Source organism: Artibeus jamaicensis, unplaced genomic scaffold, assembly GCF_021234435.1.
Source record: "Artibeus jamaicensis isolate MK-2021 breed Jamaican fruit bat unplaced genomic scaffold, CSHL_Jam_final contig_3126, whole genome shotgun sequence".
NCBI classification, from domain to species: Eukaryota; Metazoa; Chordata; class Mammalia; order Chiroptera; family Phyllostomidae; genus Artibeus; species Artibeus jamaicensis.
In genome coordinates this window covers 5,740,016-5,755,355 of record NW_026521723.1, presented here as the reverse complement: position 1 = coordinate 5,755,355, position 15,340 = coordinate 5,740,016, and the positions used below count along the sequence as shown (strand labels likewise).

The 15,340-nt window shown below is 39.3% G+C and overlaps 1 protein-coding gene across 20 annotated transcripts in view; it reads right to left on the bottom strand.

Annotated features, from left to right (window-relative positions):
- Nucleotides 1-15,340, bottom strand: part of BBX (BBX high mobility group box domain containing) — a 255,771-nt gene that overhangs the window by 39,221 nt on the left and 201,210 nt on the right. For 19 of the 20 annotated variants that reach the window (XM_053663008.1, XM_053663007.1, XM_037148879.2 and 16 more), the window contains one exon: nt 10,178-10,258. The exons of the other annotated variant lie outside the window; for it this stretch is intronic. In XM_053663008.1, coding sequence (XP_053518983.1) covers nt 10,178-10,258 — 81 coding nt within the window. The remainder of the gene's footprint in view (nt 1-10,177; nt 10,259-15,340) is intronic. 20 annotated transcript variants of the gene reach the window in all.

Genomic DNA, 15,340 nt, shown 5'->3' with positions numbered 1-15,340 from the left:
GCACAAATTCATCTTATCAAACCTAATAATACTTTGCAAACTCTATTCTCTGCTTCAATTATTTCAAAATGATTCTCCTCATCATCCTTGATAGGGTTCTACAGTGAGGAATGAAATGGAACAAATGCAGACGTTTACTCTGGGGACATATTCCAGGAAACAGCGTAATATTTCTTCTGAAGTTAATTACACCGAGCACTCGACATCTTTTACTTCCTTGTCTCAGACTCTTACAAGTTTTTTCACAAATAGAGTATGTTAATCCTAAATTATAAGAAAAACAATTATGTTCCTGGAAGTGAAACTGTAAAAATAAAACAAATTAACTTCTAATCAAAAACTACAAACCACAAGTCTTGATAACCAAAAACCTAAAACAAATCAAACAGAGTTGGGTGTCACACTAGAGGTTATGTGCAATTTAACATTCATCCCAGTGAAGGAATTCACTTGACTACTACATTCCTGAGAGTTAGTTATCCAGGTTTTTGGTAGCACAGAATTAATGTGTGTTAATAATTAGTCAGGATGCCCTGAATAGAAGGTTGGTTGTTAATCAGGCCCTGAAACAAAACACACTTTAGTAAATCACAATTTATTCTATTATTATTTTAAATTGAACACTTTCTTCTAAAGTGAGAATGTAAAATCACCTGCAGGGCACCTGCTGGATGGAATTCCCATGGTTGTGTTCACAGAAGTTAAAATGTAAATGTCTTAAATCAAATGCCGAGCATAAGTATTTGATATCTATGGTCTATTCCCTCAGGCACTACTCTGTTTTTTATAACTGTAATTCACAAGGTACAAAATGTCTCCTGTTCACCTTTGTATTCTGCACCAGAAGTACTCTAGTGCTAGTACCTACCTTCAAAACAAATGTATTCAACAGATAATTGGATTAAACTGAATGGTTCAATAGTTCCAAAATAAATGATGAGCCTAAGATGCATTCTGATTCATACCAAGAAAGGGTCAATTTACACATCTCCAAGAAACAATGCTAATTATGACCCTGTGATGGTTGGCCTAGACCAGCAAGCCCACTCTCCTTAGTTATGCTTCGTAAGAACACCAGTGAAAAGTTAATCACCGATATTTTAATTTTACCTCTGACAGTATTTTAAAAAGTTTTTTAAATTTTATTTATTTTTAGAGAGAATGGAATGGAGGGAGACAGAAAGGAAGAGAAACACTGATGTGAGAGAGAAACATTAACAGGCTACGCCTGGCACGCCCCCAGCTGGGGACCTGGCCAGCAACCCAGGCATGTGCCCCAACTGGGAACCGAACCAGTGACCTTTGGTCTGCGGATGAGACCTAACCCACTGAGCCACACCAGTCAGGGCTAACTCTTGACAATGTTCAAAAAATTTTAACTCTGAAGCAATGAGGTTTCTCACTGTTTTATGTAATCAGCATGGCACATCACTGATGTGCTAAAAGAAATATAACTGAAGAAATATAACTCACTCCCAAAAGAGAAACAAAAACTAGGATGTTAAAACCAATATCCTAAGAATATACATGCTGGATGGATACACATAAAAACTATACTCTTAAAAATGACTGAAAAAATGCAACAGAATATTAAAGGGGTGAGATAAAATGGAGAGATGATTATTTTTTTTTATGTTCTGAGGTTGAAGGAGGTTGTCATTTTCAGTTCAGGTAAGACCATACCTTAGGTGCAGGGTCTGTTACTGAGGACTTGCGTTCAAGACATAATAAATCTGTGTACATTAAGATTTATCTCTTTGAATCATAGACGTTTTAAAATGTATTCCTTTGTTCAGAAGTTAAGGTATCAATTCATTTCTTAATGTCTAGCTTTAAAAGACTTAGATAAATACCCACTGAAAAATAATCAACTGTACTGGATAACACCACAGACGTAGAGACCCTCTAATTGGTACAAAGAAATGAGTAAGCGGTTCAAATGGTACCACACCATATTATTTCATTCTTAATTATGCTTTTTGTTCACTGTCTATTATAAAGGAACTAGCTAGATTACAAACAAGGCAGTGTGAAAACAGCAGACCCACTGACACTAATCAAGAAGTTCCAGAATCTCTGCCTTTTTAGTACTAAACAAATGTTTTGCAAATGTTTTGCAGCCAAGGTATGTTTCCAATCATTTTGCACTGGCTCACTGTCTGCCAAAACAGTGTAAACAATGCCTAAGGATGGCATTTAACAGTTTCCCAAGATGTGCACTTCTCCCGTAGTTCAATAAAACCAGAATGGTTTTTTTTGCCATAAAAATACACTAGCTGATGGTTTCAGAGAATAAAGAATAGCATCACTGCTAAAAAATTCAATTTTATTTATTATAAAAGATAGCTGGTCTAAGTGTCTCTCAACACTAAAATCTGGGCATATTAAATAGTTTACAATTTGGTTTGCTGAAACAATCAGGCCAAGCGAAATGGTGGTGTTTCTTCCTGCCCAATATTTCTTCAGAAATGGTACCATCTCTGAAAAGTCCAAATGGGGTGGGGGTGGCCTGCCCGTACAAGGCCAGCTACTAACGGAGGTCATTAGGTGCACTCCTGTGTGCCAGTTCCTCAGAAAGTACCGTGAGTGTGTGCAATGTGGGAATGAAATGCACGGTTTTGGGCGTTTTCTAAAAATGACTCACAATTCTGCCCAGAAAGAAAAGAAACACGCCACTTTCAAATAAGAAGCCCCCTCAAATAAGTATCAGAATTGAGCTATGTGATGACAGTGAAGGGGAAGCTGAGGTGGGAGCTGCACCCTCAGATTCTGGGCTTCAGGGCGTTACAAGAGGATGAAGGTATGCTGTGCATCCAGGATAAATGAGGACACAACACAGAACCTGAAGTGGCAGCTGAGTCTGACACCACCTACAACTGATGGTGGCAGGAAATGCTACTGTGATTGGAGGGACGGGATTTCCTACTTTCTTCATTATGGAATATAATTTCTGTAATTTTATCATAATTCAGGTTTTCTTAAAGTGAGCCATAATTTCCCATAAGATTTCACTTTTACGGATACTGGAATAGATCTATATTTGTTTTCAACTATAACCAGCTCCTACAAGTTAGAGTATAAGAAAAACTAGAGAGGAGCTGAGGCCTCTGAAAACGCCTCCATCTTCTTCAATAGAGAGGGTTAGGGTCTTCAGTCCCCTGGACCCACTGGACCCACCTACAATCTTGCTTTTTTATATACAAGGAGAGTGTCTGGAAAAATCCAGCATTCTCCACCTTTTGCTTCACCTTAACACACAACTGATTTCATAAAGAAGAAATGTACAACACAGACAAGTACCACAGGCCATCTTCAGCAGTGCTGTGGTGACCATTTTTGACCTTTCTTCTGTGCTCGAGGAACATGGGTCTCTGCTCTCCGAACTCAATTATATACCGTGCTGGCAATCCCCTCTCTTGCTGACATTTTTAGTACTGGATTTCTTCAGTCATCCCTCCTCACCTCAGCATCTTTCCTCTTCTTTCATACTATTGGGCTTCCTCTTTGTCCACAAACACTAAGGCTTCCTCAATAGAGCTCCAAGGCCAGGGTTAAACTTTAGGAAGTCATTCATTCTCACATACTCAGGTTCTGAGGTGAAGTGGGAATGAATGAAGTGTCACCTCTCTGGCACCCCTTTTGCTTGCCTCTCACATCAACTCAGTCATCCAACTGAGTCCCATGCAACTTCGCTGGTGTCTGTTCCTGCCTCCTGTTACCACTGCCAGCTCCCCCTCTCCTCATTCCTGTCTTCTCACACCTGGACGTCCACAGAGGCTTTCTACCCCATTCTACACACAGCTGCCAAGTATCTCTTCAAGTAGTGCTTTCGGCACTGCACGCCTTTGCCCCAAATCTTCAATGGCTCCTTCATTATGTTCAAGCAGAAATTTCTTTGCTTCACAATAAACACCCTGCTGATTCCTGCTTTCACCTTCCATAAATCTGCACTCCTGCCGGCCTGACCTACTTGTCATCTACTCCTATCACGGTGGTCTGCCTTTAATCCTTTGCTGTAGCCTTATCTCTATAGTGAATTATGCACAAGTCACGATCGCTACTGTGTATGGGTGGTCAGGTGTAAAAGAGGGAGGTGGACGAGTGGGTGCTGGCAATGACTTCTGGCCTCAAAAGGGAAAGGAGAGAATGGTCACATTTGTATAGCAAACACCTCTACAAGGAGGCGACCACCTATGAGTTCTGAACAACTGTTCTTATGCAGGAAGGTTAGTACAGTATTTTCAGATTTCTAAATTTTCATGAGAAAATAAGAAATTTGTATTTACTCAAAATCTGTAATTTTAAAATACAGTATTAGCTGCTAATTTGAATGCAAACTATAATACAGGTCAACAAATTATGGGCCAAACAAAGCAACTCTGCAAGCTGGAGCTAGCTAGTTTCAACCTCTATTCCCCAACGACTCCTTCAAGACTCGTGTTCATGCTCTCCCCCCGGTGCTGTGTCCCCAGAACACTCCTGCTAATGTTACTTTCTTCCTTTCCACTCTGTGTGTCACTGGTCATTCAGGTGGAACTTTGTCTTTTCATGGCATGGTTCTCTATGAATCCATTTGTACTATTTATCCCTGAACTTTTTGTATTTCACTTCTTTGCAAGTGAAGAACAAGTTCCTAGAGGACAGGAGTCATACACCATAATTTCCTAAAGCCTACATGATATCTTCCAAATTTCACAAATATGTACTTACTTAAGTGCACAAGATGTATCTTGGCAGTTTTAAAATTACAGACACTTTTAAAAAAGGAAATATCAGCTCCATTTTTGACAGCAGTCTTGAACAATCTGTCATCTTATTCAGCTGTATACACATGTGTAGGAGTAAGCTGTCTTCTACAGGGCCTTCTGTAATAAGCAACCTGCAGTCTTTCGTATTCACCTAAAACAAGGCACCAGAATAGCCCAACACTGAAGACCCTGGCAGTGGGGATATAGTGCCTAGGTTTCCACTGAGGCCCTGAGACTTCCTGTCTACATGTCCTTAGGCGAGGTACAAAAACTCTCTGCCCTTTTGTTTCCTAGTGTGTGGAGGAGGAATGAGAACCGTGCCTGCCCTCAGAAGATGGATGTGAGAATTCAAGAAGTACCTATAAAGTGTCGAGCACACAGGAGATAAAAAATGGTAGATTATAAAACTTGCAATTGCAATCTCAAATTTATAAAAGAACACATAAAATTATTTCAGAAAATTAGAAGAGAAACAGTAATAATTTTAGGCTTATGCTTCAGCCCCTAGTGGCACACCGAAACACTAGAACTGCACCTACAGGTAATGTGTTCCTGTACCACTGATCCTAGAAGAAGGCTCCTGGATCAGCTCATCATCATCGTCATCATCATCATCATCACCACATGTGCATGAAGCTCCAGCAGCCTTACTGTTATTGGGATGGAGTAGACCCTCAATAATTATTGGTACCTAGAATAAATGAATAAACTGTTCCATTTATTATACTAGGCAATTTTGGTACCACAGACCTTGAAGTGCAGAAATATTATTTGCTAAAATGTACAGGTAAAGATGTCTCTGAGTGTCTTCCAACTATAGCAACTATAATACACAATCATCTCTGGGGGATGCTTTGTTGCTGTGCTGATCTTTACATGACCTGACCTAATTAATTTCAACATGAAAGGAAACACAATACATTATACTAGTATCTGTGCCAATTAAGAAACTGATGAACTGAACAGTATGACCCTCCTGGAGGTTCAAACATGAAGGGTTATATTTTCTGAATTCCCTGACCTCAGCAGCACTATGCCAAATCTCCCTTCCTGGTTGGAATCATTCCTGAAAAACACCTGGAACAGATCCCAGAATTTTCAGGTCACTTTCAGCTATTAACAATCGATCCAGTTTAAAATGACAATCAAGTGCTCAAAGGGCCTTCCCCAGGGTATCTTTTGGCCCAGGGTCCAGAGAAATATAGAGGGGCCCAGACAATACCAAAACTGAGAGCAAAGGCCCATCCAAGTCTCTTTGTGTTTACTGTCAACTTCTCCAATTTTCTTTCCGTCTGCCCGAGTGGGCATAGGGCCCAGTAATACAGGCCTGTAGTATTTCTTGCTTCTCACCGAAGAGAAGACATTTCTCACAAGCAACAACCTCTGCCTTTGGGAGGTCTCATTCACTCCTCCTCTCATGCCAGTCTACAGGAATGGAATTGGGGAAGGGTGAGTGGTTAATTCTTGGGTTGGCTGTTTCCTGGCCCTTTCTTCACATGGCCTATAGCTTCTGGTTTAGAGGATAGAAGAAATGGTGGAGATAGAACTAACTGCCCATGGTTATATCTTTTTTTTGTCTGTTTCTGATAACTTACTCAACATAGAATGGAATGTCCTTGTCAGGGGACACCAAGTACAGGGATGACATACAAAGTATTTTATAGACAGGGGTGGAAACCAGTCAGAAGGGCTGTGGTCTCAGGGCTGAACAGGGTCCTCTCATTGCTGGATGGATCAGAGATGCTGGTAGCATTGTTGTAAGGGTACTCAGGGCATTTGGGTCACAGTCTTTGTACTAACTGCCAAGGATTTTAGTACCAGGACAGCGGTACTGACGCAAACCAGCTGAACATCACTCCTGTGTATGGGGGCTCACCAGAGCATCCTGAGCCAAGAAGTCTCTACTGAATACTTCCTAATGTGTGAGCCTGCCCTGCTGTCCCAGGCCAGCCCTCTCTGCCAGCCCCTCCCCAGACTGTCCCAGACGTGGCCTCTAGTCTGATCAAGCTGAACTATTTCCTATTTGTCCACTTGACCCTGGAAACTCACACATTTGTGCAATGCCAAAACAGAGTGCAGCAAGCCACTCCAAGTCTCTCCCTGCTGCCAACTCCCTCCAGCTCTTTTTTGCCTGCTCAGAGAGGTGAAGAGGACAGCAGTAAACGTATGTCTAAAACATTTCTTGCTTCTTGCCACTTTTTGCAGGTACCACTCCCAATCTTTAGCAGAGGTTCTCTGAGAGCTGCCTTTGTTCCTCAGAACAGAGAAAAAAGCCCCAATATTCTAAATGACTGGATAGCCTATGACACTGCCCCACTCACTGATGACTCGGGGGCTAGAGCGGGGATGAGAAGAGAAACCTCGGCAGTAGTCAGTACATGGGATGGCAGCTGAATTAGGCCATCTCTTCATAAATCCCAAGAGCAGGGTCTGACCCAGATTGAAGGTGGTTTCCTGAAGGCTTTCCCTTTGGGATATGCAAATTTGGAGCTGTTCCTCCAGATTTTAGACAGTACCACCAATTCTGACCAACAGCAAAAATCCTCATCAAAATCCTGTTATACTGTTATACTCATTTAAAGAGGTCCCCGACATAATTAATAAATGTTTTGTTCAAGAAAAATGAGCGTCAAGTACACATCAGATTAAAAAATTGAGGAAGCTTATTTCTACTGGTGATTAGTCGGAGATGCTGATTAATCCACTGTGCACATATTTATGTTTAATTAGAAACTGGGAAAGCTTTAGGATGTTACTCTAAAACACAATCTATTAGCATTATGGCATCATATTCATGTGGTAGATATAATGTGAGAAGATTTTCTTGGTAAATTATTTTTTTAGCAACCTTCTTTCATCAAAAGCATATATTTTTTTACTCAGATGTTATAAGAAACTAACTCTGAGTATAAGCTGATTTGCTCTAATTGAAATAGGCTTATTGCAGTCATTTTACCCCTTTAAATTATGATACCAGCATTCAAACATCTGTTAAACCATAGCATCTGTTTCATATTTGGGATGCATCCCTACAAATTAGAAGAGTGTTCTTTTTAATGAGCTCTGATTTAATAGGAAATCCTTTTTTTATGACTTATGCAAAAGAAAGAAAATAAATTCATTTCTCTAACATCACCCCTCCACAGCAAAGTACCTCAAAGGTACGTACTTTTTAAATACATTACCATTTAATAAAGATATGTTAATATCAAAAGTTAGGCTGTCTTACAATTTAGTGTTTAATTAAAGAAACAAAGGTATCCAATGGACACACATAGGTTGCCCCCACATCTTGGCTATTGTAAATAGCATGACAATGAATATAGGGGTGCATGTATCTTTCCAAATTAATGTTTTTCTTCTATAGTTAAATAATAAAAACCCTGTGTATGTGTTTGTGTATGTGTGTACACACATATAACTAAGAAATGAAGAGAGGGCAACATGCTCCTATTACTCAAGAAAAATAATCACTTCTTCCAAATAAACTGTCTTGACCATCTATATAGTCTTAAAGATGTCAGACAAATTCCTGCCTCACAGTCTCTCTGTTTACTAAGTCTTGTTTATACCTCTAACTCCAAAGGCACATTTGTTGCCAGATTCTTACCATTTCAATTCTACCTGAAGTAGTACTTTGCTACTGACTTAACCAGTTAGTTTTAAAACTATTCCCTGTGGTCTTCATAAGTTTTCTAGTCATTTTTAGATCTCTATTTGGGCCTGAATTTGTCTTACACAAGAACTACCATGTCAGCTTAATGTCAGACAACAATGGGTTAGTCTGCTCTACTGTTTACCAGGAGGGAGCCAAAACCCCCAAAATTTATGTATAAAAAATTGTGTATTTATTCTGACATGTTTAAACTTCGGTCACATTCAAAGTGCCCTCCAGGTGATGCAGCCCATCTATAGACACCTTTTTTCTACTGCTTAAAACAGGTTTTGAACTCATCGATCTTGATGCCTTTGGGTGCTTTTGCCATTTTTTGTTTTACCTCCTCTACATCAGCAAAATGTTTCCTCCCTTTGAGGACTTTCCTTATCCAGGGAGACAAAAAGAGTGTCGCTCGGTGCCAGATCAGGTGAATGGGTGATGGGGCAGGGAGGTCAAGCTGGTTTTGGTCAAAAACTGCTGAACACTCAGGAGTGGACAGGTGGGCTTGTAAATCACCCATCATGAAATGAGCAAACATGCTGAAAGACTCTTTAAAAACAAATGCACTGAAGCCAAACACAGCCTCTCACAACACCAGCTGGTGCACTGACACAGATGGGTTCCTAGAACACTCACTCACCTAGCGGGGGAAGCCTGTACTATAAGGAGCCCACCCTCTAGCAGATAAATTCTGGATTTTGGGGGGAGCAGGTTTTTCTTTACTGTTTCAGGCCTTTGTATTTTTATATTTCTAATATATATCTGGTTAGACTTTAAAAACTTAATGTTAAGATACTTAAAACTCCTACATTTTTATGATACAAGCTACCATACCATTTAGACAAATGACAGGTCTTCCCATTAAGTTAACAAACTACAAAAAATTTATTAAAAAACTACATCACTCAGGAAAACAAAAAACAAACAAAAAAACCCCTCAACAGAAACTCATGCAGAGGAAGCCAGAAACATAAAAGAAAAAGTTGATATTGTAAGAGACTTTTGGTTCACCTAATTTGTGCCTCCTAATTTGTTTCACCAACAAAAAGAACTGTCACTATGGTGTCCTGGTGCTGAAGACAAAGACAGACCTTTCACATGTTCCTTCAGGCAGAGCAATAACCACAGCCCAGCAGAGAAGGTCCCGGCTCTCGCCACCCTAAAAACTGCTCCTGGCATCTTCCTCCCTCTGCCATGCCCCCCAAGTGAGGGTTCTGTCCCTTACAGGATTTATGAAAACACATTTCCTAGTTTGCCAAAGGAATTTTAAATCCATGTCCCATCACATGTACAACTGATGTGTGTTACAAAACCAGCCTTTCCAACATGTCGTTTCAGTTCTTCACTAAAAGCAACAAAAATTAAAACATCAACCACCTGGTATAAAAAATAGTGCATTGTAGAGATTTATAGATGTTATAAGAGAATCAGAGAAGAGGAAAACGACCTGGGCCATTCTTCTGGCTTTAGGCTGGACTTATTTAACCAATCCGAGAGAGACAAAACTGACCTTATTTTAAAATACCACCTCTGAAAAAGATTTCGCAATTTCCCTGGGTAACCTTTTTCAATGCTTAAGGACTTTCAGTAGCAAAACAACTTTCTTCCCCTCTCTAAATTAAAGGTTAACCCTCTCATTGTTGAAAATGAGATACAAAATACTTTATGGTCAAAGGTGAGATGGTACAAGTTGAAGGAATAGTGTTAATGATTGGCTTTTTGCAATTTCTGCCTCTGCAGGGCTTATCTCAGTATATTCTTAGAAACTTGCCTCTGCTAGTTGAAAGAGTGCAGACTTTCCACAGCGTTTTCCAGGGTCCGCACCACCCAACTGCGAAGTGTTCGAAGAAATCTGTATTGAATGCAATTCACATAAAGAATATTAACTGTGACATCAGAATCCTTGCTTCTCATTCATACGCATTCAGGAACTTTCCTTAGTTTGTGAGAACAGCACTTCTCCCAAGTACCAAATAATTTGAAATGTGGCATGCTAAGAGATTATAATTTTGAAACCAGATTTAGTAAATAATTCCCAATGTAGTAACAAAAACAGGCAGACTCTGGTGGCTGTTTAATGACAATACTATTATCTTTTATATTGCAGGCTTTAAACTTAATTCTCTAATCTTACAAGGAGACATGTATTTGCATTTCTACATAAATATCAACTCATCAAGTGGTCAAATATAAAAGGGTTATTTAGAGTCCATTTGTATTTACCAAAGCAATTAGTTAATTTTTCTTAAGGAATATATTCAGGAACTCTGAGAAAAGAATATCAAGTCAAAATTTTTTTTTTGTGGAGAATCCAGTATAAATGTCCTAGGCATTTATACCTATTTAGACCTGCTAGGACATACCCAGCAGGAGCTGGGGAAGCTAAGAATGTCACATAAAACACTGGCTCTGGCTTTGAAAATATGTTCTAATGTACACAACAAAGATGAACAATCTCTGTGTGTACAATTAAGAACCTATGTTACATTAGAAACGCATTTATAGTACATATACACAGAACATTACGTTGACTGCTTACTCTCCTTCCAGTTTGGCTGAAACAGCAGCAGGCACCAATAAAAACGAACAGCACACTATCCTTTCTCATTTTTAATATGAAAATTCCACTTCAGTTTCTAGCCTAACTCCATAAGGAGCTGAGAAGGACATGTTAAGGATCTTTATACAAAGCATGCTGCCACTGGAGAAATTCTGTCATCATTAGAGCAGCTAGCTGGATTTTTGTATTCTGTGTGATTCCCAATTCTTTCTCAGTTTAAAGACACAGGTATTTCTCAGCTCAGTGTAGGAGGCAATCCTGCCAGTCCCGCAAGGTATTCTCCAGAGCTGTCTGCTCCAGGAGAGACTGGGTGCTTTGTTGCTGGAGGGTCTTCTCCCTAGAGCACCTGCAGCATAAGAGGCCTTTGTAGAGGCCAGTATATAATAAGCTACCTGGGCTACTTAGAAGGGCCTAGTGTAATAAGTTTTAAGGACTTTTTCTTCCTAGGTACGGCCATTTTTAACAGAGTCTTGTCCTGTATATCCCAATCTTACTTTTTCTTTAGAAGATCAATTTATGAGGCTCAGTCTTCCTGAAGTTTAGAAAAATTCCCTCTAACTGAATTTTCTGATATATGCTACCTCTACTTTTCCCAGACAAGTTGAATTTAATTACTCACCTTATCACTAGACTAAGAGAAACAAACCCATTAATATAACCACCGATTCTCAGTGACTTGAGAAAATGAAGAGCCAGAGATGAATGCCAGGCCCTTGAACCAAAGTTGTATAATAGAAAAAACATGGCTTTTGTGTCAGACACATGTGCCTTCATTAACTTTCTTCTGTGTGGACTTCAGCAAATAATTAAGACTTTGAGCCTCATTTACCTCATTTTCAAAATAGAGAAATAGTAATACCCACCCCATATTATGTTGTGAATATTAGATTTTATGTTAATGAAGAGTCTGACACAATGCTATGCCCGTATTATGCTTTCAATAAATGATGCATTTATTAGTAATAAAGATCTATCATTATTAACACTAACAAACAGACTTTTAAATTCCAATTTAACAATTCCAAAGATTAGTTACATACCGAACATGGAAGAGAATAAAACATTGCAATGTCAGAGGATAATTATTATTTGTTAATCAGCAGAATATGAAATCTGTCACATATAACTATATAATAGTCTCAAGAATTACTGAAGGACAAGCTGGGTATAGTGCTACACTCATAACCCAAAACACTGTTTCAATTCTTCACGGGCTCCCTCTGCTGTCACTTCAGCTGCTGCGGGTTGCCTCCTATGCTCCCTGGTTCTGTATTTGTTTGTTTACTTCCATACATCCTATGCCTAATGCAGTGGATGTATTATCTGCCACCTGAGCTTATGCTCGGCTGAGTCAGGGCTTCAGAACGGTTCTTCGCCTTTCGAAAGAAATCACCGATGTTTACTAAGAACAATGTTTCTCACTGCTCATGTGAGGATTTTTATATATTTTTAGGTACAGGGTAGTATTTTAAATGCTCAGCATTGCTAGAAACCTGAACTCCAAAGGGGCATGTGTATGTAGGGAAGGATCAATGTATTTTAGCCCAAAATCGATGTAACCATCAAATTTTCATAGAATATCTTAGTGACATGATATGCTTTCTAGGAGTCGTTGGCTTATTAATCGGAGCGGGAGCCAAAACCCCCGAACATATGCCAATGTCCATGGCTTGAGCTTCATCTTGACCTCTCTGCAGCAACCCACATGGCTGACCCTCCTTCTGGAGGACTCTTCTCTGGGCTTTTACATTACGGCAGGGTCCTTGTTTAATATTAATGCTTCCGATGAAACACATAGTACCTCACACTGATTAACTGCAGTGTGAGTATATGGTGGGTTTTTTTAGTGTAATATTCTGTAACACATTGAGTATTTCATCATGAAAACAAATGCCTTAAATATGCACCTATTTCTTATATTCACTTATGCCAATGCCTTAAATTTGCTTATTTTTCTGAATCATCCAGATTAGCCCTCTACCTTCAAAGTAAACGTGTAGTTTTTTAACACAAAGATAGGTTCTGGGTATGAGAGTCAGACATAGACAAAGGAGAAAATATGGACATGGCTTTCAGATATGTTAAATAACGGACGACTAGAGCTCCCTTCTGGCATCCCTTTCGGTTATTAGTCTTCAGTAAATGAGGTCTAAAAAGCGACGGATGTGTTAGTCTACCTGGAAACAACAAAAGATGCAGATAAAAAACTCCTTCTAACCAACTTAATGAATAGGGGCCTGAACAGAGTGATGGCGCTTCAGATGGGCCCGGCTGAATCTGGATCAATTGTGAGTTTCAGTAAGAAATGGGAGACAGGCTGACAAGGTGGGATGGTGGGTAGGGGGGAGCAGGCAAACAGGCTCTGCACTGTGTATCTCCAGATCTTACAGAGCTGACATATTTTCTCCCTTTAAATGTAAGCATTCATGAGAAATCTACAAACAAAAATATTCTCTATTCTGTATCCTGGGTCCATACAGATTAACTTTGATAAATATTAAAACTTATCAGATTTGGTTAAGAAGGAAAACTATCCTCTTCATCTTGCAAGGCAGAGAATTAGGATTCAATGTGAAAAAACAACATTTTCAATTTAAAGAAATGCCCGAGGCTTAAGAGTTTTTTAAGAGGTGTGTTTCTAGGCTAATGACATTGCACAATAAATGACCCATGGTCAAGATGAGATCTAGCTAATCTCTTCTTGGAGTTACCAACATTTGTAAATTAAATTAGCAGCAATGGTCCCTGAGAATTCTACAAGTCTGCTATTAAAATGATATTATAGCTAAACATTTTAAAAGACGAAATTGATTATAAATTATACTAAAAGAGAAAAACATACTTTCCTCTACGTATATAGAACAGGACTGAGAACTCCCCTGGAAAGGGACGGGGTACAAAGTGGCCCACGGGGAAACTTTCTGTTCCATGTCCATTGCGTCCTCACTTCATCTTTTCCCTATGGTCCCAGGGACACTAGTAACCGCTTTAAAAATGATGAATGAACCACTTGTGGTAAAAACTGTAAACCACAGAGCAGTGGTCTCTAACTCTTGTTTCCCGATAGGAGACTTTTGGGAAATGCAGATTCTCAGGACCCATTCCAGACTCAGTAAATCAGAAACTCTGGGGGTGGGGCTCCACCATCTGCCTTTGAATAAGACTCCAGGGAGACGCTGGTGTTATTTCAAGTTTGAGAACCTCTATAAAGACTAATTAAAACAAGAATTTCTAGAGTCTTTGTGTTTTCTCAAAGGTGATGGGTGTCTTATGAAGTAATTATAAGAGCTTTAGGGATATGATCACAGTAATTACAGCTTATTCTATTTCTGCAATGTACATATATGCGCATAGCCACTTTTAGTAGGTAATTTTATTAGTTCATCTAATTAGATCTTGTTTAGTTTTAAATAAACCAGCCCAGTATTAGGCTGACAATAAGGTCAATTCAAAAAATGTTAAGAGACTGAACCTTACTTAGGGTTCTCTTGGGTCAGCTGAAAAGTGAACAAAGAGGGTATACACTGAAGAGAATCAACTACCTGTATTTTTTGGACTGTAAGATGCACTCCCCCCACCCCACCCCATTTGGGAGGAATAATGGTTGTTAATGCTGCTGTTGAGTTCTGTTTACATTTACATTGGTGAAATATTATGTTATTTAAGATTTTACCACATTTTTTTTTGTTTCAAAAATCCCCCCCCCATTTTTCTCCTCTAAAACCTAGGTGGCGGTGTCTTATGGTCTGAAAAATATGTTGCTCCTCATATAATCACGTACAACACAACTCAATAACAAGGCATGTGATAATTTGTTTAATTTGCTTGGGAATTAAAGGGCTCATTATATTTGGCCACCCAACCTGGCCAAAATATAATAGCAAAAATAATATTCAGAGTTAGGAGGGAGAATTGTTTTTGATTTTAGGGCAAAACATTTTATTTTGGCTTTTCCGTCATGTGTGTCTTCTTCTGTTACAATCCCTTGAAACAACAACTAGTAAGTTTCCAAGTCAACCGCTTTTTTAAGCTTCTTCAAGTCATCCATAGGTCCCATGGTCAAAAACCAGAAGCCCCTGGGAGATAATACTACTAAGTAGAGGGGTGACATATGGAAATGCCTCTTGTACAACTCCCAAGTCAAAAGTTCTTTTCTTCCCTAAAGGGTTAAAAAAAAAACAACTCCTTGTGCTTTGAGGAGTGAATACACTGAGCAGTAAGGACAAACTGACTTAAGAGAGGCACAAAACCTCATCCTCCATAATCACAGGACAGAGGCTGTTTTACCATCACACTGATCCTTCGGAGTTGCCCAGGGCTTCAGGAGCCCCTAATAAATCTGATGATGGTTTTGCTTAAATGCCAGTCAGGTTG